Here is a 26131-nt window from a genome sequence, read left to right on the forward strand (position 1 = left end):
AAGAGGAACGTCGCATGAAAGATCAACTCGAAGCTTTGGAGGTGGGCCAATGTTTACTTGAAAAGTGTCCATACAGCAACTGACAAAGCGTGTTCGTAGCGCGCGCGTGATGAGGCTCGTGAGGAAAACTCATTGTTGCAAACGGAGTTGAGGCAAGCCAACAAGGAACTCGACGAATGGAAGTCGAAGGTCAGATTACCCTACATGAACTTCTATTGAAGGTTTTACTGACAGCTTTACAGAACTCTGCAGATCTTGGACAGCTGAAAAGTCAGTTTGAGGCCGCAGAGAAACGTAGAGAGGTGCGTCTGCTTCCTAAAGCCGGTCGTTACAGTCGCTTTCTTCTAATCCTTCCCAAGGCCGAGCGCTTGAACTTACAAGCGAAGATCAATAACATGCGCATTGAAAAGGTGCGGATCGCGGACCCTTAGTTATCGCAACACCGGCTTACATATATGCACAGGACTTGGCAACATCACTGCTTGACGCTGTACAAGCTGAGCGCAATGACCTCCAGTCTCAAATCGCTTTGAAGATATCTCAAAACGAGCGACTTCTCGTGGAACTAACAACACTTCAGAAGCAGGCTGCCAGGGTAGTCACTCACTGTCAAGAGAAGCGGATGGGGCAGAACGAGGAAGAAACTCTTATATCAAATATGGCTCTCGATGTGATCGACTACAACGGAAAGGTTGGCGAGAAGTTGAAAGAGCCAAAGATCGTCACTCCTCCCGCTCAACCGGCGCGCAAGGCACCTCTGACAAGGTCCACCACGAAAGGCTTCGTCCGATTCCGATGCCCACTTAAAATCACCTCGTCGACCGTTTCAGAGACGACCAGTACATACACGACTGAACCCAAAGACCAAGAGCCAGTCGCTATGGAGCGAGTTCCTGAAGAGCAAACTGCAGTCGATGTTCCCCAGCCCGCTACAGTATCGCTTGAACCCCCGCAGTTGTCGCCCCACCTTCCTACACCTAGCAAATCCTTGCGATCGCCCATTTCCACCTTCTCTCAAATTGAAGGGATGGATCTGCTCGGAGTTGATCCGCAGAACGATGAGGAAGACAGCCAAGCTTTTGACCAATTACTGGAAGTGAGTTGGCTAGAGGAAATTGTCTTCCCTGTTCCATCCGTGTTACTCATCACCTTCGCACCCGCAGGAGGTCGCACAGCAAATGGAACCTACCCCTGCTGCACTGAAGAAGGGGTTCCATGTCGAAGCACGACCGAAAGATGTCTTTATGGATGTTGTCGATGAATCTCCCGCCCGCAACCTGTCAAAGAAGCGACGGCTTGTCAAGCGCGCTGACGTGGAGCATTCCAGCCCCGTTCAGGTCGGTGTTTGAGTGATACGTCATGTTTGTGAAATGAAGTTTGAATGCTCACACCGCTTGTCTTTGAGCAGAAACCGACAGCGAGCAAACGTAAATCCCGCCCTACGAGCGAGTCTCCAGAGACAGTCGAGGAGTCGCCGCTCCGTCAAAGCAAGCGTCCGAAGGTATGTAAACACATGCAGTCACAACTATTTTAGTGGTCTAACTCAGTTTCACGTTCAGACTGTGATTGAAGCTCCGGCGGCAAGGAGTCGGCTTCGTCGTGGAGCAACGCTGACTTTCGAACAGCCACAGAAGGCTGAAGGGGCACCCGAAGCCCGAAAATCTGCAAGACGCACTCCGAAGGCCGCCCGCACTCCTGGGGAGAGTACTGGACGAAAAGCAGTTGCAAAGTCTGAGATCAGTTCCGCCGCTCTGCAAAGTGAATACGCTGGGTCGCACATGGAGGTACGAGCAGAGGCACCGGGCACATTGACCTCTTGGGTATGCTCCTAACCGCTTCCTTAAAGATTTCGCAAAGGCAGCCGACTCCGGAGTCCGCCAGACCCCAATCGTTGAAAAAGGCTCGGAAACTCGCACCGACAGGAACAAAATCATCCCCGCGCGACCACCATAGCCCGACGCACTCCGAGACATCTGTGACCAAGACCACCACCATTCATACGGAACGAACAAAGAAGGTCTACATCACCGTGAGTGACATAAATGATAACGCCGAGGAATGTGATTGCAGTGACTTCCCAACCTACCTTTTCCCAGGGCTCCGAGAAGAAAAGGCTTCAGCGAATGAACTCGGTGGGCGCCACCCGGTTGGCGAAGTCTTCTCGACGTCAGTTGCCTGCCATTGATGCTTCGCATAGCTTGGCCGACGATGACGACGATATGTTTGGATGGCCTTCTGTGTGATGTGAACGGCGAAGGATTTGACATTTGCGGCTCACCTATTGACGACACTTAGTTCGGTTCGGAACTGGCGAGACTGTGACTGTGATTTTTGCTCCCTTTCAGATAGTGATTTCCAATTAGAACCTTGGTGGATGTCACCGTTGCATTTTGTATGTGTCCAGTTTTCTTATGTATGGTATTTTCTGTATACAATTGTGTTTCGAACCAGTACATCTATATGTAGTACGGCCATGCCAAAGAATACGGTTCAGAACGCGAACGCGTCAATTCGTGCATCTTCCCCCGCGCGCTGTGGCCGGCCTTTATGACTTTCCTCACGCTGAAGATGTTCCACTTTTGAACGTTCGTGCTGCAACCTACAGTACACCATATAAGTCTCACTGGCAGTGTCGCTTCCCAGTCCAGCTCTTGGCTTGGCTTCTCCAGAAAAGTACGCGACACTCCACATCAGGTCCGGAAGCTTAGTCTCCGAAGCGGAACTCTCAGCTGTCTTTCGCGTCGGGAACTGGCATCGAAAACGAGGATTCCTCCGTCCCGTCAAAGCCTCCAACCAAAAGCTTCAGCGTACTAGCCCTCATAGGATGAACACTGGGACCGAGCCGCTCTATACGGCGGAGCAGATCCGCATCCCGCCGGATTTGCCTGATATACTCAAAAACTACACGAAACATATCATTCGCACGCAGCCCGGAAACATTATGAAGGAATCGTTCGAGTGAGTGTTCAGACTGCGATTTGACGGATGGGACGGGATGCATGATGGGACACTCGAAGGAAAAGCGGCGCTGGGAAAGTTACGCGGACGAAAGCCTAATGACATGTTGCAAATAGGTACTTTGGCCGCCTGGCGAGGCAGAAGACGGACACCAGCAACTTGAAACGTTTGAACAACATGCAGTTGGAGGCCATCTATAATAAGGTACGTGGGGCTTCCGGAGGGCCTTCAATGTTTCGCATATATGGTCCTCTCCTACGCGTCCTGATCGCACCCGAACAGTTTGATTCGCCTGATAAGGCCGTGGTATCGCGAGCAGAGTTGGATGAGGCATGTAATGCATTCAGCATCCCCGCCGCACAGATTAACGACATCGTAAGGTGAGCCTGGGTGTGGCTATCAATGCCGGGGGAGGGGGTGTACGTGATGAATGTCAGTTGAAAGTTGGAGTCTCTACCAGATTGGGAGGCTGGACCGGCGACCGTATCCCTTGGACAAAGTGCTGGGCTCTCTTAGTAGCGTCTGCAGCTGGGGTAAGGATATTCTGTCAAAGTTTTTGTTGGGCAATGTGAGCTCATTAAGAGGCGCACATCCTCCAGAACCTCACTGCCACCATAGAGACCGTCGCAAACATCCTCAGTGACAATGCTCGTGTACGAGTGGGGCCAGTGGTCGAGATCCTTCAGTATCTCGCAGAGCAGGATAGAACCGTGGACAAATCCCAAGTGGAACAGCTTATCCGGGGACTTATGGCCAACGCGTGAGTGACCAACGTTTGGTTGTATTCGCTCATGGTACAGCAGCCTATTGAATCCTCGTTGCACCCAACGATTAGAACCGACGCCCCAGTGGCAGATGTCATCAAATTAGTGCGTCAGGAAATCAGGCCAAGTTCCGCTTCTCTACTGTCAAGCCCAGCCTCGGCTGCCGCCGCAGCTCCTCCCGCTGCGGCACCAGCACCGGCGCCAGTAGCATCGTCTGAACCGACTGCACTGACTGAGCCAATGGACATCGTTCCCGCGGAGGCACCATTCAACTCGGGGCCTGTGGAGCAGCTAGAGCCGGCGGGTGACGGCGCGGATGGGCAGGCCCCGTCGGGCGAAGACAACGCTATGGATGTGTCCGAGGACAAGGATACCGCTTTGGAGGAATAGAATATGCGAGGCGAAAGACGAAGAGGGGCGAGACCCGAAAAGGTTGAAGATTATATATTTCTGCGTTGTATCACTGTATACAAGTGTGCGAAGGGGAACAGACATTGATTTGTTTTGTGCTCAGTTTGAGCAAAGGGAGGGTAGGGTAGATCGAAATAAACGTGACGTAATGCTGATTACGCAACCAAGTTCTTTCACGGATATGCTTCGAATGCGAAAACGTTTTTCCAGACCACTGTTGTCCTGTTCAGTCTCGCCCTTCCATTCCCGACGGGCCGTGGGGAGCCCAGGATAAGCCCTCTGCCCCTCCTAGACCCACCCTCATGAATGTCGGATATTGACGTGTCCCGATCCCAATTGAGTGTCCCCAGGCTCATACGGAGGCCCGTGCTTGCCCCATCACTCCCGCCGTAAGTTGTCTAAACGAGCTTGCAATGCCGCGTCGTCTGCCATCATCGCGTCTCCCTGCTCTTTGCCAGCCGAGTTGCCCATTTTCGATCGCGATGCTTCTGGGAGCTGTAAAACGTACGGTGTACGGTCGTATAAGTACCTGCCGACCTCACGTGACTTTCGTGCTAATGGTATGCATCCACATACCGCTTGATCCACGGAAATCCCAATTTCGTCCAAAACCTGATTCACAATCTGGTCCGTTTCCTCCTCATCTCCTTCATCCTCCATCACATCGTCTATAGCATCGTTCATCATCTCCTCCTTCATGTCCATCGTTTCGCTCTCCTTTTCGAATTCCATCATGATGTTTTGTATAGCTGGTAAATTGATTTGCTTGTTCATGGAGCGCATGGCTTTGGTTACGCCTTTCATCGCTTCGGCCATTTGTTGGTTTGAGCGGAGCGTCTGATTGATGGGGCCCGGGTTAGCACCGCGCAGTAACAATGATGTCGAACTGACTCTTCGTTCAGCTTGTTTGTTCGACTTACTTGAATCTTCAGCGACACTGCCTGCAGTTGGGTTCGCATTTGGTAAAATTTCTGAATGTACCGGCGAGTGCGAACAAGGTCTTTTGCCATGATCTTACACGCGTTCTAGGTAGGATTCGCAAAACGTTATTTTGGTCATTCAGAGTAAACACCTGTGTGTATTCCAGTCCCAACTTCTTTTTATGGTGCAGGAACTCCATCAACGTACCATTTGGTTAGCCTTCGCAGCCTTCTTGATATCCACGATAAGCTTCTTCTCCTGCTGTTCCAACTTAGCCCTCTCGCGGTCCAAATCCCGCTGGGCCCGCTGCAAAGCGCGCTGATGCTGCCGGAGCAACTCCTGCGGGGTCTTGCGCGACCCAAAGATGAATTCCATCATGGCGGCGGGTGGATGTAGTTCTGAATAACCTGCGTTTGCGCGTCAAAATGGGGTTTCCGCCCGCAAGTTGGTGGGTAAGGGAGTCGGCAGAGAATCCGGAGTTGAGTACCGCAGATTTCGACACAGGACGGAGACCTGAGCACAGCTTTGGATTCGGTTGCGAGAGCGAGATGCTTTGATTGTGTTCTGGAGAGTGACCTTTCAGTCAGTCGATTGACGAACGACCTGACAACAACGAACAGCAACTTGGACAGAGAAATGCTTGGCGTTGCTTGTCGAGAAAGCAATCATGTCATCGCGGTGAGTCACCCAACTGGAGTCCACCGCGCACTGGGACAGCGGCTTCCTCTCGGCCGGCGGAGGTCGTCGGCGCCGTAGAGTACAGGACTGTACTTTCTCGGCCCTCGGGAGCATGAAAGCACCCGGTAACTCTAAATCTAACTTGTATACTTCGGTTGGGAGACGTGGATTCCATCGGACACATTTTTTTGTCAAGGGGATGGAAACGCTTCACTGGCATTGGCATCAAAAACTACATGCCCTCAGTGTACGTATGTATGTACATAGATACATATATGGTTTGCAACCTATAAGCTCTACCAGCCTGGTCCAACGAGGTCGGAACTCGGTGGGCTGTCCCATCGAGCAGCAAGCTCAATAATCACATGCGGCAGCATAGTGAAGCCACGGTCCTTTCTCCGAAGCCGTTGTTCCCCCACAAAAACATTTTTTCCTCAAATTGTTCAGCGGGTCCCAAGTTCCCAAGGTATGACTGTCAAACTTTGCTGAAAATAGTCTTTGTACTGTACCTTGAAGTTTGACCCCGTCTTCCGAGGGTGTGAACCGTCCGATCGTTCGCTCTCGTTTCCAAGACTCCAACCATGGCTCTCTTTGTCTGCCCTCGATTTTTCGAGGCCTCAAATCTCTGGCATGAAAGCCTAAACCTGGACTGATGTAGGCCGCGTATACGTATAAAAGCCAAATGCTTCTTGAACCGTCTGCATTGTTCGAGTCCCCCGACACCCTTCATCTTGCCGCTCCAACGATTCTGAAATAGCGCCAGGATGAAGTTTTCAGCCATCGCTGTGGTCACCGCCACCATCCTCGTCACTGCCGTAGCAGCTGAGAGCGAAGGTAAACCATCGATGCGTTGCCTTTCACAGCCCTAGCCACCCCACATCCATCGCTCATCCCCAATGTTATTTCCTGATGATCAACAGGTGACGGTTGCCCTCTTTACTCCTACGGCTGCAAGCACTTCAACGAAAAGGCGGGCTGCGGAAACGTCAAGTTCAACGAGAAAAAGGAGTGCCACATCGTTCACAACGAGAACCGCCGCGACCTCATCGGCGCCGCCTGGTGCCAGGTGCAGTGCGCCAAGACCAAGCCCACCTACGTCCGCGTCTACGAACCCGATTCGGAGGGATACCCGGCCATTTACACCCCGATCTACGACATCACCACCATCTCCAAGAAGAAAAAGTGCTCGGCCTTCATCTCCGCGTGCCAGAAGGCCTGCCCGAACTACAAGACGAAGCTCGTCTCTGTGTGTGACGACAAACTTGCTCTTGCGCGTTGCTCCTGCGACAGTAAGTTCGACATTGCACTGTATGGGGCGCTCGTTTGCTCATGCTGAACTGTCCAATTCCAGTCGACAAAGATGCATACAAGTGGAGGCCCTTCCCGGCCGGCAAGTACCCCGAGGTCCCTGAAATCCACATCGACTACTAGATATAGGGTTCGCCCTGGTGTGACTTTAGTGTTGCGTGGTAGTTTGCTTCCGGATCGTCGTGCTTGCGCCTAGAAGCGATATTGAGAAACGTACACAAATTGCTTTCAGGGGGTTACCAACGCATCTCTTCTCTCTCTTCGTTCATCTTCGGAAGATGCCTTTGTGGAGGAGGCTCATCCCCGGTGCGTCTGTGTGTGTAGGAGGCCCGTAAACATAAAATACTGTATAAACCACTTTCCTGCGTCTTCCGTGAAGGCTACGCGTTTCGGTGATGAGTAATGGAGCATCAAATGACAGCGGCCTCGCTCTCCGCTCCGCCCTTTCCGAATTCGGACTTTCCCCCACGTTCCATTGGCATTCCTCATCTCCATTGTGACAACGGCAACCTCGGTTTGCTTTGCAGCTTCACCTATTTTGCGCTTTTGTGGGCCTAGCTACGATATCACTTACAGAGCACGGCTGGAGCGGCTAAAGCTCTCGACCGTGCCGACTTTCTTTACGCTTCCAAGTTCTAGTTCTCTCTATGAACGACCGAGCCAACGAGCATAAGCTACTTGGCAACAAGTTTTACGGTCAGGGGTTCTATGAGCAGGCTATAGAGGAATATGGCATTGCGATCGTGAAAGCACCGGATGTGCCGACGTATTACACTAACCGAGCTCGATGCTTCCTGACGATGTCCAACCATCAGAGGGCTGCGCTAGACGCAGAAAAGGCTATTGAGTTGGATAGCAGATCAGGTTGGTGCTCCGCACTGTCAATCAACTCCTAGCTTCAACAGTTGACACTCACGATCTACAGTAAAAGGACATCTTCTGGTAAAGACATCGATGTCGCTGAGAAGATGTCAATGAACGTTGGCTCACCTTTGTCTTAAAAGCTAGGCGAAGCGCTTGCAATGAACGACAACCGAATTGACGGGGCTCTCCACTCGTTAAAAAAAGGTTTGCCAATTTGATTGGACCAGCTACACCTATACATATCCGGAGCTCACCGCTGAGGCATGTGTCAACCACTTGGTGATTCAGCGTACAATCTGGCGATAGAGCAGAAAGTCACGTATACGGAAGAAATCGCACAGAAGATACTAAAAGCGAAAAAGCGGAGATGGGAGCTTCTGGACATCAAGCGGAGGAACGAGGAGTCCGACTTGCACAGATATTTGCATAGCCTAATAACTAGGGATCGGGATCGGTACTGTAGCTGTCGCTTAGGTCATTCGCAGATCATGGTCACGACATGGGGACTTACATTGGCGGGCTCGGTTACCCCAATAGGCAATTGACGCAGTTGGACAACGCTGGAGTCGCTCAGGAAGACAGAGATGTCGTCAAGGCGTCGTTTGTAGGTATCAATGCCGAGCCATTTTTTACGGTCGCAGAAAGGAAACCACTTACGTCCTTACTCGTAGGACGAAAGGCTGTCGCAAATGGCAGATTTGTTGACGAGAGCAAATGATCCTGGGCAGAGAAGGGAGGTGCCGGATCACTTTCTGGGGAAGGTAGATATCCTCAGATCGTCACTTCCCTATATTCAGCTTGTGTTACTTCCACTCATGCTTCCTTCGGCAGATCTCATTCGAGGTGATGACCGATCCAGTCGTCTCTGTGTCTGGGATCAGCTATGATCGAACGGAAATCTTAGCTCACATGAGGAAGATCGGGTACTGGGACCCGTTGAGCAGGCAGCCGATGAGGGAGTCTGATTTGCGACCCAATTTGGCATTGCGAGGTTCGACGCGTAACATGTTTGCGACGACGTTGGCCTTGACCATATGCTAACCAACCAACCTTATCTACCAGAGATCATCGAGGAATTCTTGAAAGAGTGAGTCCTCAGCGTACTAGGCGCTTCGCGATATGATGGAAACTGAACTATCCATTGCAGAAACGGATGGGCTGTGGATTACTAGTGATGCGGTTACATTCACGGCGGGTTCTCACTTTGGGCATCCCTGAGGGCGTCTTTTACATATCAAGTCACGAAAGGTGCCGAACATTAGGTAGCACAACTCCATTTTTTGGTGCTTTCCGTGGCAGAAAGCTACGCAGTGGCATCGGGTTAGATTTTAGGTCTTTTATTGGCATATAATTGCAGTAAGAGTAGCGTGACGTTACGGGGATTATCTTCTCTTCCGTAGCACAAATAGATGAAATGAATAGGTGGTTTTACATCCTTCATCGTTCGTCTTCTGTCGTCTTTGTGGAGCTCCCAAAAGTGTGAAGGAGGGGAAGGTGAACTTCGACGGCGCGTGGGAAGTTCGCGAAGCCCCTCCCATCAGACTTCAAGGTTGCCTCGACTTTGGTACTCCTGCATTTTGCCTTAACAAGCAGCAACACACCCCGCTCAGCACATTACGAGCGCAGACCGATTACGAATACCTCGACCAACGCTGAGTTTATTCCTCTTCATCTTCCCCACGTTCTCGGTACGTTTGCCGGTGACAAGTGTTTTCGTCATTGGCCTGCAAGCGGATGGTTCTCACGCGTCGTTGCTTGCAGATACTTCTATAAACCAAGATGAAGGCCCTCATTCTTGTTGGCGGTACGTGGCATCCGAGAGCTTCACCTCTCCTTAGCTTCCTGGACGGACGATGCGTGGACTGCGTGTACTGGGTGGAGCAATTCGAGCTGATGCGCTGTGCGCTTTTTCCCAGGGTTCGGCACGCGTTTGCGACCTCTGACTTTGACCCTCCCCAAGCCGCTTGTGGAGTTCGCCAACAGGCCCATGATTCTCCACCAGATTGAGGCTCTCGTCAAGGTGAGGCGTGTGGTTTCCGGGCAGGATGTGTAGTCATGCTTAGCGCGATAGGCGCGTGGGAAAGGGCGGTATTTCGACAACGTATTCTAACGATGTTTCGATGCAGGCCGGTGTGACGGATATCGTTTTGGCCGTCAACTACCGCCCGGAGGTCATGGCGAGTTTCATGCAAAAGTACGAGGAGGAGTTCAAAGTCCGCATCACCTTCTCCATCGAAAACGAACCGCTGGGAACAGCCGGCCCCTTGGCTCTGGCCAAGGATGTCTTGGGGAAGGACAACGAGCCTTTCTTTGTGCTCAACTCGGACGTCATTTGCGATTTCCCCTTCCACGAGATGGCCGCTGCCCATAAAGCCCACGGAGGCGAGGGTACCATCCTCGTCACCAAGGTCGAGGACCCATCCAAGTACGGTGTCGTGGTCAACAAACCCGACTCCACCGCCATCGAGCGGTTCGTGGAGAAGCCCACGATCTTTGTCTCGAACAAAATCAACGCGGGAATATACATATTCAACCCGTCCATCCTCAACCGCATCCAGCCCATCCCCACCAGTATTGAGAAGGAGATCTTCCCGGCTATGGCCGCAGCGTCCCAGCTGCACACGATGGACCTGCCCGGTTTCTGGATGGACGTCGGGCAGCCAAAGGACTACTTGACAGGAACGGGCCTGTACCTCAAGTCGCTGCACAAATCCGCCAACGAGCGACTGGCGACCGGACCGCACATCAACGGGTTCGCGCTCATTGACAAGTCGGCCAAGATTGGCGAGAACTGCAAGATTGGGCCGCATGTCGTGATTGGCCCAGATTGCGTTATTGGCAATGGCGTGAGGCTATCAAAGTGCGCTATTCTCGAAGGTGCTGAGATTAAGGACCACGCGAATGTTACCAACACCATCGTGGGTTGGCACAGCACGGTCGGGCGTTGGGCTTGGTTAGAGGGCGTTACGGTCTTGGGAGATGATGTGCACGTTGCCGATGAGGTTGGTCCAGCGATTTCCCAGCTTTCACAAGGCTTGAGCATATCGACCTAACGCCGTTCTCCAAACAGGTGTTCATCAACGGAGGATGCGTCCTTCCACACAAGACCGTCAGCAGCAATATTGCTGAGCCGTCGATCATTATGTAGAGAACCCTCAATAAAGAGAGACACTTCCTTCGAGTCATCCTATTTCCGCCGATAGGTTTGACCAATGCAGGGAAGTTAGAGCACAAGGTTGAGTGGCGTAGGCAATCTGAATATAAAGTTTGGACTGTCCTGACCCCTGGCGAATGGTGCTTGGTTTGGAGTTCCCTTCTCATTTGGCTAGGTGGCATTCACCGTAATGTCGGAAGTTCGAGCGATTCCAGGCAGAGTCCAAGACTTTGGATCCAAAGATTGAATGAGAAAGAATTGAACGATGAATATTTGCAAACTAGATACATATACAATCTATCTGAAAGAAACGAGTAAGAGAATGAAAAACATGGGACCACGCATTAAATCATTCGTCCTGTAAGTGGGGAAGGGATGGGAGGAAACGTCAGTTTCCACGACTTGATCAGAGCGAGAGTGAAGAGCACTCAAGTACTTACGCCGAGCAAGTCGAAAACGTTTTTGCTTTCAAGCTTCTCAACCTTCTTCTCGAGGGTCGGCAGGGGTTTGGGTGCTTTGTTGTTTCCACTTCCCGATGCAGCGCGGTCGCCATTGACACCGCCTTCACGGTGAGCAACACCACGACTATCACGGCTATCACGGCTATCACGACTATCACCACGTCCGTCCTCACGTCCTCCACGGAACCCACCACGTCCACGCACAGATCCACCACGGCCACCACGACCGCCTCGTCCACCACGTCCCCCACGGTCCTCGGATGATCCGGCGGGCTTGACAGGCGCCTCTCGTCTCCATGACATGGCTGCCTCAGGGCGGGACTCCGGGGCCGGCGCTCCATCCCTGAAGGAGCGGTTGTTGCGGTCAGGAGCGGAAGGGCGGGGGTCGGAGGAGCCTGTCCGCTTGGGATCGGCGGGGATCTTCTTTGGTGCGTCAGCAGCAGCAGGGGCGTCCACGGCTTTGTCCTTTGCGGGCTCGTCCTTGGCGGCGGCAGCGGACTTTTCAGCCTCCTTCTTCGCTCGCTCCTCGTCGGCCTTCTTCTTCTCCTCTACTTCCTGCTTTCGCTTGGCCTCGGCAGCCTCATCGGCTTTCCTTTTTGCTTCGGCGGCCTCCTCAGCTTTCTTCTTGGCTTCCTCCTCGGCCTTTTTCTTGGCAGCTTCCTGCTCTGCCTTCTTCTCAGCCTCCCGCTGACGGCGACGCTCCTCGACTTGTTTCATAATCTCGTTCTCGTCACGGGGCTTCGCGGCACCGAAGGGGTTTGGCTTGTGTTTTTTGGGCTCCTCCGTGGTGGTCTTTTCCTCCGAGGTTGTCTCTGCTGTGGGGCTTTTGACGGCCTCATCAGATTCGGGTTTCTTCAGATGAGCAGGGACAGGGGCCAGGTTGAGCTTTTTGCGGACCATAGGGGGTTCGGCTGGAAACAACGGACAAGAATCATCAATCCTCGTGTGGGAGGGAGCATTCAAGTTTCATTTGGGTAACTCACCACGGGCAGATTCGCGGTCTCCTCCTCGAGGGCCACCGAAGCCTTCGCGGTCTCCTCCACGAGGGCCACCAAAGCCTCCACCGCCGAAACCGCGGTCTGGCCGGTCTCCATATCGCCCGCCTCCAAAGCCACCACCGTTCGGCCTCTCGTCGCGATCACGACCGAAGCCGCCACCGAAACCCCTGTCACCAAATTCGCGGTCTCCTCCACGACCACCTCCACGGTCGCGGTCAGTGTAGCGGTCGCTTAGTGGAGCCGGGACATTGTCCGCTCTCCTCCATGGGTTGCCCAATTCTGCGTCACGGTTTGGTCGGTCAGAATCGCCGCGAGAGTTTTTGGCTGTAAACGCGGAGAGAGATGAGGACTTCCAGGATCTGCCATTAGTTGAATGTGCTTGAGAGCAATCCACTTACGAGGCTCAGCGACGTCGATACGAATGTTGCGCCTCGAAAGGCTCTGTCCGCTCAACTTCACGGCTTCAGCCAGAGATTCACGGTCGTCAAATTCGACGTAACCGAAACCTTTGGGCTTCTTGTCCACGTCAGTAGGGAGCCTAATGTTCTTCACCTAAGAGCGCATGTTGCAACGTGAGTTCCTGCACTCCATTCTCACTGATGCCCGAGCTATCTGCTTACTCGCAAATCGCGGAACAGCATCTCGAGGTCCTTTTCAGTGGTTTCGTAGGACAAGTTTCCAACGAAGCAGGTGTACGGAGGTCGGTCTGGGAGTGCCACCGCCGGGCGGTTGTCACGGAAGCTACCATCGCCTATTGAGATTTGGACGGCACGTCAGATTTGGTGCGCTGTACAGTCGCAGCTGTGTACGGGAACCCACCTCCAGCCTCGTATGAAGCATAGCCGCGGTTCTCTCCGGAATCTGGTTCGTCCCAAAAGTCCAAACAGTCCTCCCGTTAGCAAACGGTCCCGGTTGACTACGAAATGAACCCTACACCTACAGGTTGAAGCCGAAGCAGCGGCTACAGAATATAACGAACGTCAACTTGTCAGTGCGCAGGTCAGTCGAGGAGAGGCCAATTGAGTGAAATACGTACGAGCGCTAGGGAGAGTCTCGACGTCGTCAGCCCAAGACGAACCAAATTCTATATGATAGTGTCAAGCGGTAACGTCAGTAAGACTGTCCATATGAATTCCCAGTCGAAGGAGCCTTTCGGCGTGCACTCGCTCTTTCCGTGCTTCGGTTGTTGCGACCAGCACAATTATGAAGCACTTCCGAGAACGAGAGCCGTAGATCAGGTTGGACTGCGTACCGTCAGCGGCGAGGAAGTCGGTGAGCGACAGGACGACCTTTTTCTGTCCTTTCTTCGCCATGTTTGCGAAGTAGTTGTTGTGGTTGTTGTATGAGCAAGGAGTCTGGAGGAGACGTCCTTTTGCAAATGTCGAGTAATACGCGAGCTGCGAGTCTTCGGGGGCAGGAAGAAAAGCCTGGGTCGCTGTCAAATTACGGGGCGGCGTTCATGTCAACGGGCCACGCAGGTGACAGCGACGCCGTTTCTAACCGCTTCTTGGCCGGGCGCAAACATTTTATTTCCCCAAAAGGAAAGAGTTATGCACGTGGCCCTCACGTGGTCTGATTCGGAACCTTGGAGGTACTCACCCAGCATATTCGCCTCCATGTCGCCGCCCTACCAGTTCTGGGCATGTGCAGGCTAAACGCCGGCCACGTACATACAGTACAGTACTTTTCAATTCATACATGCCGGCTCCAAGCGAGCATTGGCCGATGAGGTTTATTAGTCCAACCCCAGGAAGAATGCATCATGCATAAACGAAGATATGCACACGGAGTTGCTTTGAGAAGCTCCTTGTTAGAGGGGCCGCAAGGCGAAGGCTATCAATATCGTCCATTCCTTCCTTCAAAATGCACGACCCATCATCTCTGGTGTGGAGCTTTGCAGTTCCGCACGTATGCATATAGCGTATTCGACATCGGCGATCGAAACTACCATCCAACTCTCAGGAAAATCCCCAGCCAGAATCCTAATCCGCGGTACCTCGTATTGCCCGCCAGTCACCTGAGTCAGACCCGACGCGATCTCAGTCCTCGGAGTCTCGGACACAACGGAAACGTCTCAAGTGACAGGCGTCACGGCCAAGCAATTCATTTGGACAATCAGGCCCCCCCACGCTAATCACGGTCCTAATGTTTTGCGCCAAGATCCAAATCCCAAATCTAATGTGAGATATCCGCCCCATCAGAGACTTTTCCCGCACTGGACAAAAAATCACCTCCACCGCATTGCGCATCCCCACAACGAACCTCCGCAAAACGTTACTAACTAGCACCTGCAAGTTGGAGAAGGCGGAGCTCGGACGATAGGAGGACCGCCCACCTCGGCACGACCTTACAAAAGAACAGCCTTGCATTTGCACGTCAGCTCCGACGTTCTGCAACGACATTTCGTACGACAACACGCACCGCTACGGACGTACACGTCGACACAACAACATCGAACCCCCAGCATAGCTTGGTCGCCGACTTGGTAGAATATATATACGGAGAAGGTCTTAGACTAGGGCTTTGAAGATTTCGAGCTTCTCGAGCAACAGCGCTGGACTTCTCACCTCTCGAACGTCAGAGGCACAGACATTCGAACACTTTCCTGCCGGTGTATATACGCTAGAGAATGGTGTATGCAGCAACTCTCTCGGCCCCAGGCCCACTCGGTCCTTCAGTCCTCAGCAAACACTCTCACCCACTCTCACCCAAAAAGCTGAAATCGAAACCCCAGGAGCAGGGGCAAAATGGCTTTGAGCAAGCGTGGTGGAAAGGGAAAGCTGGGCGACTTCCACCACTACTATCAGTTGCTCCAGCTGCAGACCTGGAACGGTCCCGACCAGATGCCGAGTCGATTCCGAATCCAAATCGGCGGCACGCCGCCGGAGACTTGCACATTTCGCCCATTGCGGAGCATCCACGACGATACCAATCACACGACGCAGTTGCATCGAAATCAGACACCCCTCCATTAGATGCCTCTCGAAATATAAATCCTCGGCTTCCAGCTTCCAGACAACAGATTCATGCAGACAAGGACGGTCGACCATTAGCGAAGAACAATCGGACACTCTCCGAACCGCTCTTGTCACGTTTCTTCCAGGGCATGCGGGGAAAGAAATCGGTGGACCAGAGCGGATCGGCAGGCAAAGTTGCGCCTGTGCCGCATACGGAGAAGCGTCGTCTCCTGACACCAGCATCATCAGCACCTAGAATAGCAGCACAGCAACAAGCACCACCATTACCGAACGAATCTGTGGGGCCATATATCATTTTGAAGACTTTGGGGACGGGTGGCTTTTCACACGTCAAACTAGCTGTTCATATTCGGGACGGCAAGCGAGTTGCCCTCAAAATGCTCGAAAAGCCGCGGTCGGTAAAGCAAGGGCAGGCGAACGGGCACGGTCCAGAGTCCGAACAGCTTCAAACAGCGATCGATCAGGCACATCGAGAGGCGGCTCTCATTGAGTCCCTAAAACACCCACATATCATCCGCCTTCTCACTACATTCGAGACCGAAACACATTCATGCCTGGTGCTGGAGTACATTCCAAATTCCGATCTTTACGAGCTGATGACCGCCCACCCCGCGTCTCTCACCGAGGCTTTCATCAAACGGATATTCTCCGAAATGTGCTCGGCCGTCGCGCACCTTCACCGCAACAACATTTGCCATCGCGATATCAAGATCGAAAACATTCTCGTCGACTCCGATACCGGAGTCAAGTTGACGGATTTTGGATTAGCCACACGTTTCACACCGGGGGTCCTCTTGACGGACCGATGCGGCTCCGAGGAGTACGTCGCCCCCGAAGTCATCAAAGCGCTTCCCTACGACGGCCGCAAAACGGACGTCTGGGCTTTGGGTATCATCCTTTTTGCCCTTCTCACCGGGGAGCTACCATTCAACGTTCGACCTGGCTCGACTTTACGATCCATGTTCCACCGCATTGCGACAGGCTCCTACAAGTTCCCACCCCCTCAACCAGGCCGCCCGCCTGTAAGTGATCTCGCCAAGGATCTGATAAGAAAGATTTTGACGACGAATCCTGTCAAACGTCCCTCTGTGGAGGAGGTTCTCAGCCATCCTTGGCTGGCGCAGACGGTGACGGGTAGATAGTCGTCGCCATCATTATACATACTTTATGGGGCGGGAAATTTTGTTACTCCATTCCCGAATTCCATATCATTGTACAGGTGTACTCCTTTTTCATGGAGATAATAATCGATGCGCCGTCGCGACTCCACGCTCCAAAAGAAATGGGCAGCGGGTAGCTCTGGAGTTTTTGGGTTCACATTGGCTATCGTAGCTTTTTGCGGAGTCTCCGCGTGACGGTATACGTGTGTTGTTTCAAACAGAGTTCTTAGGATCGAGACATGACTCTAATCACCCGCTAATGATAAGCGTGACTAGTCATCGCATCACGCAATCAAAAGGATAAACACCTACGTGTCACTTTCGGTGGAGAGATATCCCCGGCTTCTGCCAAGAGGCGACCGACACATACTGTATGTAAAATATCTTCAACTTCACTGCCCCCCGCCGCCGTTGACCGGTCCCCCACACCCACAATCCGCCACGCACTCATCGCCCACGCTCACAAACCTTCAACTGCCCACCAGCTCTCATTTCGGTTGACCTTTTGTCATCGTCCCCACAGCGTTTTGTCGTCGTCCGACGCGTTTGTCCACCCTTCAAACCCCGCAAACGGCCAACCTTACAGCTCTACTTCGAAATCACAGCAGCCGCCCGAAAAGCACATTTTTCGGAAACGTCCGCAACTATCGTCGCCTACTCCAGAGCTCTCCTCTAGCTTTCTTCCGCGAGGCAGCCAGCAAAGTCCCCCGTATCAGCGATCTTCCGCTTTGACATCTTCGTTGCAGTTCCTCTGAACACTCCTCGCAACCATGTCCTCGCCAAGGAGGCGAATAGAGACGGATGTCATGAAACTGTAAGTTTGGAGAGCGTAAAGCGTTTATTCGACGCTGCATTGATATTGACCGGCTTTATCCTTTTGTCTATGAGCAACAGTCTGATGAGTGACTACGAAGTCACGCTTGTTAATGACAACATGCAAGGTAAGGCGAGTCAGGCCTGCACATCCGACCACGGCTCGTTCTCTCAACCTTTCATGAAACATATGAACTGACCCATGTACAGAATTCTACGTCAGGTTTCACGGTCCCAAAGATAGTACGTTTTGTTTCGCGCCTTGGTCTTACGTGGACACCAAATCTCCGACCTTCCGCTGACCATGTTGCTCATCTCATAGCTCCTTTCACCGGCGGAGTGTGGAAAGTTCACGTGGAGCTCCCTGACCAGTACCCATACAAGTCACCGTCTATCGGCTTCATGAACAAAATCTTCCACCCAAATATTGACGAGTTGTGAGTACCAGTAACTTCGCTCATGATTTGAAAGGCGCTCTTCACTCATATCCTGTGACGCTAGGAGCGGATCGGTCTGTTTGGATGTCATCAACCAGACATGGAGTCCAATGTTCGGTATGTACGCATGACCGCGATCTTGTCGTCAAGAAGGCACGGCACGACACTCATCAATTTCGTACTTCACAAAGACATGATCAACATCTTCGAAGTATTCCTTCCTCAACTGTTGCGGTATCCAAACCCTACCGACCCTCTCAATGGAGAAGCAGCAGCTCTCCTGATGCGGGAACCGACAAGTTACGAGGTCAAAGTGAAAGGTAACCTTGGGCTTACTGTATTCTACGCGTGCAATAAAGATCGCTAATATGTGTCCGCACAGAATACGTGACAAGGTACGCCACGAAGGAGGCAGCAGATGCGGCGACAGATGAAAGCGGTTCAGATGACGACGATATGAGCGAAGTGGGGTCTTTCTCGGACGATGATGTCCCTGGGCTGGAACTATGAGATGCAGTTACTATCCAAGTTTTCAGAGTCGCACTTGCATGTGCTCGCTTTTCGTCATCACCACCTGTCTCTTCTTGTGCAGTCATTGGGTTTTTTGGGTATACGGATGGGCAAGATGTTGTGTCTGGCCAGGGTCGGATACATCTTGTACGAAATCGATGATCAAGTTAAATGAGAGAAATCGTCGCGATTTTGCCCCATAAATGTTTGCATCCATGCATCTTACGGCGTGGAAGTCCAATTCAAGTCATATGTGACAGATTTGCATACAATGGAGCACTATGAAGCAGGGGCCCTCTCCATGGATGGCATCAGACTGAGCTTCCTGACACCTGCGGGTGCCTCCAGCGTCCCCGAACTCGCTTTGGCTCCCAATCCTGTACCGCCACCTAACCGCTCCATCAAACTAGTCTTGGAACTAGCACGGCTCCGCGTTCCAGAATTGATATGCGGAGACGGAGGCGCCGTAAGATGCTCTTCCTGCAAATCGGACGCCATTCGTTTTATGTCCATGTTATGTTCCTCGAGGCTATGTACGTTTTTGAACGTGAATTCTTGGAATTGGGCCTCCACGGAGTTCGTATATGTCGGCACCCGGTTCACGCGGCGGCCCACTGCGCCAAGCTGTCCAATCGTACGTCCGAGGGACTCGTCGACCGATCTGTCTTGGTAGAACGACAAGGTGGAGTTTGACCGCGAAATGTCGGCGGACTGCGGGGAGGCGCCTGGCATGATGGACACGGCCGGATCAATTCGGGTCGAAACTGCCATGGATTGCTTGGTGGAGGTGGCAACGGATGGCGACCATTCTTCAATGGCTTCCGGCGCGCCTATGGATCCTGCTAAAGAGGGCCCAAAGTTGCGCAAACTGTGCTTCGACAACCTTCGGATGTCTGGCCTTTCGTTGCGCACTGTGATTGGATGAGGCTCATTAGCGCAAGAAATGCCACGGCAGCCCGCCGTGAAATGTTCTCACCATCAAAGTAACTCGTGTCAGTTACATCTCCGATGCTGGGTATGAAAGGGGCGGGCTGCTCTCGAATTTTATCCCACTCCACTTCGGCAAAAAAAGGATGTTTCTTCACTCCTTCCGCCGACAGCCTTTCTTTGGGGTTTGGGTTCAACAATCGCTCTATTAGATCTCGAGCCTCCGGAGACATGTCCGACTCGGGCCATTCTATCACTGGATGATACGAGAAATATGGTTTAGATGATAAGTTATTTTTGCCGAGACGTCCGGCCGTTATCACTTACCGCCTTCCAGAATGTTTGCAAAGATAGCTTCAGGCGTGTCATCGGAGAATGGTGGGAAGCCGACCACCCACTCGTACATGCAGATCCCAAACGCCCACCAATCCACCTCTGGCCCATGTCCGAGTCCGAGGAGGAGCTCCGGGGCCAGATAATCAGGCGTGCCAACCAAGACCTTATTTGAGTTTTGCCGTCGGATTCTACAACTATTCCGGCGTTGTGCTATCGAAGAAGTGCGCGTCGCTCCAGGACTCGTGCCACCACCGTCCGAGTTGGGAGATTCTGCGGTTTCTGAAGATTTAATGGTCGTGCTTCTCGTGGTTCTTTTCCGTCTCGAGAGGGTATTGAGATGGCTCAGGACTTGTTCCGGATTCCCAGAGCCGAGTTCCTGATCGGGTACTTGAATTCGCGACAGTCCAAAGTCTGTCAGTTTGGTGTGACCCTTCTCGTTGATCAAAATATTGTCCGGTTTCAAGTCCCTGTGTCGTATCCCGTTTGCATGCAGGTATTCCAATGCAATCGTGACCTCCGCACCATACATGCGAGCCATGGGTTCTTCGAAGGTGCCGAATGCTGCGAGCAAGGAGCTCAAGTCGCCTCCAGGCAGATACTCCATGACGAGGTACAGGTATTCTCTACTCTGAAACGCATAGAATAACTTCACGACAAACGGGTTTCGCGACAGGGCGAGAACCTTCCGCTCTGCCAATACGTGAGATACCATGTTTTTCCTGATCATGTCTTGCTTCTTTAGAATTTTGACCGCATACAAATCCTGCGTGGTCCGCTTCCGAGCTAAGTACACTTTTCCGAAAGCTCCGCGACTGATTGGCTTGATGATCTCAAAATCACGGATTGAAGGAATCCTGGAACGCCTCTCATTCAGATCGCCCGCTATCTGTGCCGTATTAGAGAATTTCCGACCATCCTTGCCGCCTTTCAGCAGGGCGTTGAAGATGGACATAAACTTGTTGGGGCCCACGCTTGGTTCCCGTGGTCGATCGCTGTCATTTGCGCTCGAGACACTGATATTACTCTCGCTACTCCGTGACCTTCGCAGCGTATTCGTGGGAACCTTGCTCGTCCTCCTTGAAGCATATGAACTCGACTGCGTTGTGAAGCTCGCTGCAGGGTCTCCCATAGATGCGGCCTGCGAGAAGCCGCGCTCGAAACGACCAGGTAGATTGGTGCTGGGCGATGGTGAGGTTAGGTACGTCGCGTCCTTGAGCCTTTGAAGACAAATCTTCAACGCGGCTGACTTCTCCTCAGTGGCGACAAGGATGCGTTTCACAACCTCGAAGATGTCCGCCTGATTTGGGTGTTTCCCAGCATCTTCCAAATATCGCTCGAACTTGGCGACACATCTATCGAGCGAGGCAAGCACTTTCTTTCCCCCATGCTCATTTAACCGCGCAGTCTTCACCGCCTTCTGTTCGATCGTTTCGCACATTTTCCGAATCCGCTGCCAATCTGTCCAATCGTCAAAATCTTGCACATCAAGCTTCTCTTTCTTGGCTTCCAAAATGGCAGCATTTTTTCGCAGCTTCATGTCACAGTTCCAGCTCTTCAAGTGAAACTCTTGTTGTATACCGCAAATGCGTGAATGCTCATCAATTGTCTTCGCGGATACGCGTTCTTCGCAGATCCGACATAGTAATGTCATCGACTTACTATTCTGCGCGGAGACCGCATCGGTGGTCAAAGGCTGCAAATCCTTTACCCGGTCTTTGCCCTTTGCTGACGGCCGGTCGACATCTTCCGGGGTGCTAACTGTACCGTCGGCCAATTTAGATTTGTCCGACGTAGCATCGGTTTGTAGCACGGAGTCTTTGGAGGTTGCTCTGCTCAACCCGCCCGCGGCCGGCCCTCGTGATCGGATGCCCTTCGATGGGCGGTCAGGTGAATCTGTAACAGGCATCGAGTCGCCGCGAACGCCGGACACAATGGAGCGAATGTTCACGGCTGCGAGAGGAGATGGGCTTCTGAGCGAGTCCCTACTACCACTCGTAGACCGAGGCGAATTTGTTGCAGTTGCGTTACCAAATGCATTTCTTATGGATTTGATGAATGACAAAACCGGCTTCTTCTTCGACAATTTCGGACTTCGCGTCGGAAGTTCTTGCGAAGCTGTCAGGAGAGGTTGACTCTTGGATACGGAGCTGGCTAGACTAGATGATGATGTTCTACCGCTGCGTGGGAGATCAATTGCCTCGGAAACGTGTTTCCCCGGCCGTGATAACGAGCGTGCCGATAATTGGGATGATTGAGGAGTCCCATCAATGATCGGTGCGACGACAGTTTCTGTAACTCTTGTATCCGGCAGAATCGGATTCTGAGATGCAAATCGGGATGGGTTGGAACCTGACAGAGCCATCGGTACTATATTGCCTTGCTGGTCGCCTGTGACGCGGGATGCAGGTTCGGGTGCGGGGAACAGGACCGTTGATTCATCCTCATCGTCTTTCTGCGGGCTCAACATCATTTCTGACTCCCCGAGAGAAGCAGCCGACTGGAGCAAAAGCATCGCCGCCTGGATTTTGTCGGGCGGCACTTCCGCAATGTCTGGCGTGTCCATCATTCGGGTAAGGGAGAGTCTGGAGAATGATTTTGTGAGATTGCGCCTTGGCCGTGGTGGCGTCTGGGCGATGCCTTCCATTCCAGACGCTGTTCGCAAGACTCGTGCATGCTGGTTCTGTAGAACAAAACAAATTAGCCATCGACGAAATTCGCCTTTTTCGTTTGCAGTGCGGCTCATACCAATGATTCTGACAATCGAGCTACTGGTGAAAACGTGTAGATCAACTTCGTGAGAATGTCTTCCACAAGGGTTCTTCCCGCACCAATGGCTTTTTGCTCCTCCCCGAGGTCTTGGAGCATCTGCATCATATTTCCAGCTAGAGTGGTGTGAATCATAGCCACCACCGGTGTTTCAATGAGCGAGTACGCGAGGGATTCGATGCGCAGTAAAAGGGTATCGTAACTGGAAGCTATCTCCAAAATGGCAAACATGTTAGACTCGGATTCTATTCCAAGGGCCAAAGGCGTTGTGTCATTACCAAAGACGGATGGAGGCCAGCTATTGCAGTGCTTCAGTAATCTCCGCTTCGACCCTAATATTGATAGCTTGGGACCCCCTCTGTACTCATTTGTGGAGTTCAACCCGATATCCATGTTGCTGTCGGCCAAAAGCTCGTTCAGTGCCGCGTTTGCGATGGCTGATTGTGGCGATCCAGGTTTCGCTGCCATCCTCTGATACCAAGCGGCGAGAATGATTCCCACCCCAACGTCAGAGCGGTCCTTTGCATGTACCAGATCCTGCACCAACGTCCGAGTGACATCAAAATCTGCCGTTTTTTCGTCAATCATGGCCACAGAGGGATTGAACTCCGGCGACGGCACAGCACTGGTGGCTGACCCTTGTCCATCATCTGATGTTGTTGATCCGCCACTCATCGGACTGTCCATGATCTCGGCGTCCATCTGGGTTCGACCTAGGGTGCTGACGCCTCGGGGACTCTTCCGGAAGCCGTGCGGCGAGCCACCTGCGACTAGATTTCGACGTCGGGACAGAGGCGATAACGACTTTCCGAAAGCGACATTCAACGGTACGGATGATCCCAGCACATGCATCTCATCTATGACAGCTGTGCTGACGTGGCTGGACAGCGATTGTTCATCAGCAGGTCTGGACCTGAGCTCATAATCCGCATTTCCATACAGGCGGGGCGTGCGAGGAGTAATGGGAACCCCTGTCTCGCCGCCATTGGACATGCTGTTCGCCGACGTCTCCCCTTGGCTAGGTGGATGAATCCAGATCTGACCAGGTATCATACTTAATCTCGAAGGATCGCTCTCGCTACGCGGTCTTCCTTCAGCCGATGTAGCTTCAGATTCTGGCTTCGATTGTAGAGACCCAGCAGCAGTCCATCCCCACATATCGACTCGGCTTTGATCTGACCATGCTCGCATTTGCGAGCGCAGTGTAGGGGTTGTTATGGCGGCAGTCCCAGGCTGCGAGCGACTGTTATTGTACAGCTTTGAAGGCAGTATATTGGACACCTCCACAACAAGCCCATTATGCTCTTTGACTGAGGCGGAGGGCAAAGTCTTGTCGTCGATTCTGCCCTCGGTTTTCGACTCATCTTCGGCTCCTCTCGACTGCATGGGGTATTGAGTTGATGCGACCTCGGTGAGCTGACGGTGAGTGGTAAGCGCTTCGTGTATGAAAGCCGGTGACAGGCCAGAAACAAGCGTAAGGCGTAGATGCGCTGCTGTCGAACTCAGTTGAGAAGTAGAGCGATTGCGGAGACCGCATGAACCTGCCGGTTATATATGCGCTTCAGGCCGACCTCCGAACACACTCAACCTTAAATCCGACCGTCCGTCTCGGGGCAGGCACCATCTTGCGATGCACGCGACTTATGACCCATGCGTGAAGTCCAATGCCGGTTCCAGGACGAACCCCTTTGCCAGAGGAGCGACCAATACGCTGCTCCCCACACTGTCTCCGGATCTTGTATATGTACGGTGGTAAGCCCCTGCAATGACAGCTTAGGAGTCCTGGGAAAGTCCCAGAGTTGACTTTTTGAAGACTTGAAGGACGTGACAGCTTGCGCACCTGGGCGGCAGCTCACTTTTCTATCCTTTATTTCTGAAACGGAAAGACGAAACCAGGCGTACTGTTCAAGTTCGAATTCCGCCTCGCTGGCGCTCGCCTTCTTCCGCTTATCTCAACTCGAACTACTTTTGTGTGGGGATGGTTAACTGAAGGATGACATCCTCGGATAGCGACTACTTGTTTGCATTACAGCTTGCGGAAGAGCTTGCTCGCAGCGACGAAGAGGACCGTCAGTCTCAACTACTGTGGGATGAAAATGTGGCCAAGAATTGGCAGTCGAATATTATCGAAGGGAAGTTGGAGCCCCTACGAATAGATTCCGTAACGGACGTTCATGTTCGTAGCACTGGGAAAGGGAAAGCTCCAATGCAGCCTCACGAAATCGATGAGGACGAAGCTCTGGCCAGAGAAATACGGAATTCAATTAAGGGAAAGGCTCCAATTCAGCCTTCTGAAGTCGATGCAGACGAACTTTTGGCAAAAGAGCTGCAGCCATCGCTCAATGGAAAGGCTGCAGTGCCGCTTTATGAACTCGATGCAGACGAGCTTCTGGCCAGGGAATTGCACAATTCGCTCAATAGTCAGGAGGTCATACTGGTCAGCGACGAAGAAGATGTTACATCTCGTTCGGTAACGAAGTCCGGAAGGGCTACAGCCTCGTCTTCGAAAGCACCGGCTGCAGAAGCGAACTACAAGGAGTATCTCCAAGGTGAACCTCTCGTCTCACGTCCTGCGGACCAGAGTCATGAATTGACGGACCCCAAGTAAGTAGACTTGCGGGTTGTAAAGATGATGGTCTTTCTCCAGCCAAGTTCGCTGATCGAGACCACACAGTCCGGATCTGCATGGCCTTTTCAGGGCTTTCAATGTTGCTTATTTCAACTGTAGACTGGATGCTGTCGAAGTTCGCTGGAGTCCGAAAATGACCCTGTGCGCGGGGATGTGCTATTTTTACCCGGGGGGCTATTGCTCGGTGCGGTTATCGCAGCCGTTGCTGAGTCTTCGACCACGTTCCGATTTTATAAATACGGTGAGTAGTTCTGGTCAATATGAATGTGACCTCCTAGATCTGACTATTTCTCTAGCTCCTGCATGAGATGATCCATGCATATTTATTTGTGACTGGTGGCAACACCGATCATGACGGTCACGGCCCGGCCTTCCTTGGACTAGCGAAAAAGATCAACGACACTGCCGGAACAAACATCACAGTTTTCCACAAATTCCATGACGAAGTAAATCACCATCGCAAACATATATGGCGCTGTACGGGACCGTGTCGCGAAAAGCCACCTTTCTTTGGCTACGTCCGCCGAAGTATGAATCGTAAACCGCAACCGGCCGATTGGTGGTGGGCAGACCATCAAGCAAAATGCGGAGGAACGTATGTAAAGGAAGCCGATGCTAATGGCCCCATCGATCCGACGAGAGTTGAGAATGAGGAAGGAAAGAAAGGGGCGGCTGGCGGCGCATCGAAACGTAGTAGTAGCACGCAAGAAGGAAAAGGCAAGAGAAGGAAGAAAGACGATCAGCGTACTTTGGACGCCTTCCTGAGCAAAGGAGTGGCGGACGAGGGAAAGCCAGAGGACATATAAGAAGCACTGTCTGAAGGAAAGGAACCACTGGAAGCTGCAGGAGAAATCAATGAGGAAGGGCCTTATCCCGCATTATCCCACATCTGATCAGTGCATCACTACCCACGTTTTCCGACTGTTTCTCAGCCATGGAGAGTCGGGTACGCGAGCCAGGAGACGGATGACAGCCATTCACCACCGGAGTACAAACGTAAACGTAGCAATTCGAAGCCAACCATTTCCGCGTACGTCGATTTCCGAACCTTTACAATA

The 26131-nt window shown here is 52.4% G+C and overlaps 12 protein-coding genes across 12 annotated transcripts; 8 read left to right on the top strand and 4 right to left on the bottom strand.

Moving 5' to 3' along the window:
• Positions 1 to 524: 524 nt before the first annotated feature.
• Positions 525 to 1390, top strand: EV422DRAFT_313167 (uncharacterized protein). The gene is made up of 2 exons (XM_053066207.1): positions 525 to 1096; positions 1164 to 1390. The coding sequence occupies exons 1-2, from the start codon at positions 623 to 625 to the stop codon at positions 1347 to 1349; spliced, it is 660 nt and encodes a 219-aa protein (XP_052928144.1). The 5' UTR covers positions 525 to 622; the 3' UTR covers positions 1350 to 1390.
• An 88-nt stretch (positions 1391 to 1478) lies between these two features.
• On the bottom strand, positions 1479 to 2473 carry EV422DRAFT_519477 (uncharacterized protein; the record flags this gene model as incomplete). The annotated part of the gene is made up of 1 exon (XM_053069599.1): positions 1479 to 2473. A coding segment is annotated over exon 1 (430 nt), but the record flags the coding sequence as incomplete, so codon positions are not given.
• Positions 2474 to 2530: 57 nt separating this feature from the next.
• EV422DRAFT_313169 (uncharacterized protein) lies at positions 2531 to 3880 on the top strand. Its single transcript, XM_053066208.1, has 5 exons — positions 2531 to 2958; positions 3075 to 3162; positions 3241 to 3338; positions 3419 to 3491; positions 3558 to 3880. The coding sequence occupies exons 1-5, from the start codon at positions 2825 to 2827 to the stop codon at positions 3720 to 3722; spliced, it is 558 nt and encodes a 185-aa protein (XP_052928146.1). The 5' UTR covers positions 2531 to 2824; the 3' UTR covers positions 3723 to 3880.
• A 631-nt stretch (positions 3881 to 4511) lies between these two features.
• EV422DRAFT_493196 (CRE-VPS-2 protein) lies at positions 4512 to 5429 on the bottom strand (the record flags this gene model as incomplete). Its single annotated transcript, XM_053067655.1, has 3 exons — positions 4512 to 4970; positions 5054 to 5158; positions 5262 to 5429. 3 exons carry the CDS (start codon positions 5427 to 5429, stop codon positions 4512 to 4514), a joined length of 732 nt encoding a protein of 243 aa, XP_052928147.1.
• Positions 5430 to 6278: 849 nt separating this feature from the next.
• EV422DRAFT_313322 (uncharacterized protein) lies at positions 6279 to 7425 on the top strand. The gene is made up of 4 exons (XM_053066209.1): positions 6279 to 6386; positions 6490 to 6566; positions 6653 to 7021; positions 7084 to 7425. The coding sequence occupies exons 2-4, from the start codon at positions 6497 to 6499 to the stop codon at positions 7161 to 7163; spliced, it is 519 nt and encodes a 172-aa protein (XP_052928148.1). The 5' UTR covers positions 6279 to 6386; positions 6490 to 6496; the 3' UTR covers positions 7164 to 7425.
• On the top strand, positions 7417 to 9343 carry EV422DRAFT_313575 (uncharacterized protein). The gene is made up of 9 exons (XM_053066210.1): positions 7417 to 7904; positions 7966 to 7982; positions 8045 to 8108; positions 8193 to 8358; positions 8442 to 8508; positions 8576 to 8665; positions 8736 to 8895; positions 8967 to 8991; positions 9052 to 9343. Exons 1-9 carry the CDS (start codon positions 7688 to 7690, stop codon positions 9074 to 9076), a joined length of 831 nt encoding a protein of 276 aa, XP_052928149.1. The 5' UTR covers positions 7417 to 7687; the 3' UTR covers positions 9077 to 9343.
• On the top strand, positions 9326 to 11323 carry EV422DRAFT_519498 (nucleotide-diphospho-sugar transferase). Its single transcript, XM_053069600.1, has 4 exons — positions 9326 to 9708; positions 9821 to 9924; positions 10031 to 10906; positions 10975 to 11323. Exons 1-4 carry the CDS (start codon positions 9684 to 9686, stop codon positions 11050 to 11052), a joined length of 1083 nt encoding a protein of 360 aa, XP_052928150.1. The 5' UTR covers positions 9326 to 9683; the 3' UTR covers positions 11053 to 11323.
• EV422DRAFT_519504 (uncharacterized protein) lies at positions 11324 to 13965 on the bottom strand. The gene is made up of 8 exons (XM_053069601.1): positions 13770 to 13965; positions 13554 to 13601; positions 13458 to 13478; positions 13337 to 13378; positions 13138 to 13268; positions 12916 to 13069; positions 12503 to 12841; positions 11324 to 12430 (listed from the first exon to the last, which is right to left on the bottom strand). The coding sequence occupies exons 1-8, from the start codon at positions 13828 to 13830 to the stop codon at positions 11487 to 11489; spliced, it is 1740 nt and encodes a 579-aa protein (XP_052928151.1). The 5' UTR covers positions 13831 to 13965; the 3' UTR covers positions 11324 to 11486.
• Positions 13966 to 15623: 1658 nt separating this feature from the next.
• On the top strand, positions 15624 to 16637 carry EV422DRAFT_492993 (kinase-like domain-containing protein; the record flags this gene model as incomplete). Its single annotated transcript, XM_053067640.1, has 1 exon — positions 15624 to 16637. The coding sequence occupies one exon, from the start codon at positions 15624 to 15626 to the stop codon at positions 16635 to 16637; it is 1014 nt and encodes a 337-aa protein (XP_052928152.1).
• Positions 16638 to 17266: 629 nt separating this feature from the next.
• EV422DRAFT_313782 (ubiquitin-conjugating enzyme/RWD-like protein) lies at positions 17267 to 18555 on the top strand. The gene is made up of 7 exons (XM_053066211.1): positions 17267 to 17469; positions 17544 to 17596; positions 17679 to 17711; positions 17791 to 17905; positions 17970 to 18022; positions 18097 to 18225; positions 18288 to 18555. Exons 1-7 carry the CDS (start codon positions 17426 to 17428, stop codon positions 18413 to 18415), a joined length of 555 nt encoding a protein of 184 aa, XP_052928153.1. The 5' UTR covers positions 17267 to 17425; the 3' UTR covers positions 18416 to 18555.
• Positions 18556 to 19257: 702 nt separating this feature from the next.
• On the bottom strand, positions 19258 to 20630 carry EV422DRAFT_492846 (serine/threonine protein kinase 15; the record flags this gene model as incomplete). The annotated part of the gene is made up of 2 exons (XM_053067631.1): positions 19258 to 19598; positions 19670 to 20630. The coding sequence occupies 2 exons, from the start codon at positions 20628 to 20630 to the stop codon at positions 19258 to 19260; spliced, it is 1302 nt and encodes a 433-aa protein (XP_052928154.1).
• Positions 20631 to 24267: 3637 nt separating this feature from the next.
• EV422DRAFT_314111 (SprT-like family-domain-containing protein) lies at positions 24268 to 25940 on the top strand. The gene is made up of 3 exons (XM_053066215.1): positions 24268 to 25048; positions 25119 to 25314; positions 25370 to 25940. Exons 1-3 carry the CDS (start codon positions 24438 to 24440, stop codon positions 25877 to 25879), a joined length of 1317 nt encoding a protein of 438 aa, XP_052928155.1. The 5' UTR covers positions 24268 to 24437; the 3' UTR covers positions 25880 to 25940.
• The last annotated feature ends 191 nt before the right edge of the window (positions 25941 to 26131 follow it).

This window comes from Fimicolochytrium jonesii (assembly GCF_025526975.1).
Source record: "Fimicolochytrium jonesii strain JEL569 chromosome Unknown EV422scaffold_4, whole genome shotgun sequence".
In the NCBI taxonomy this organism is placed as follows: Eukaryota; Fungi; Chytridiomycota; class Chytridiomycetes; order Spizellomycetales; family Powellomycetaceae; genus Fimicolochytrium; species Fimicolochytrium jonesii.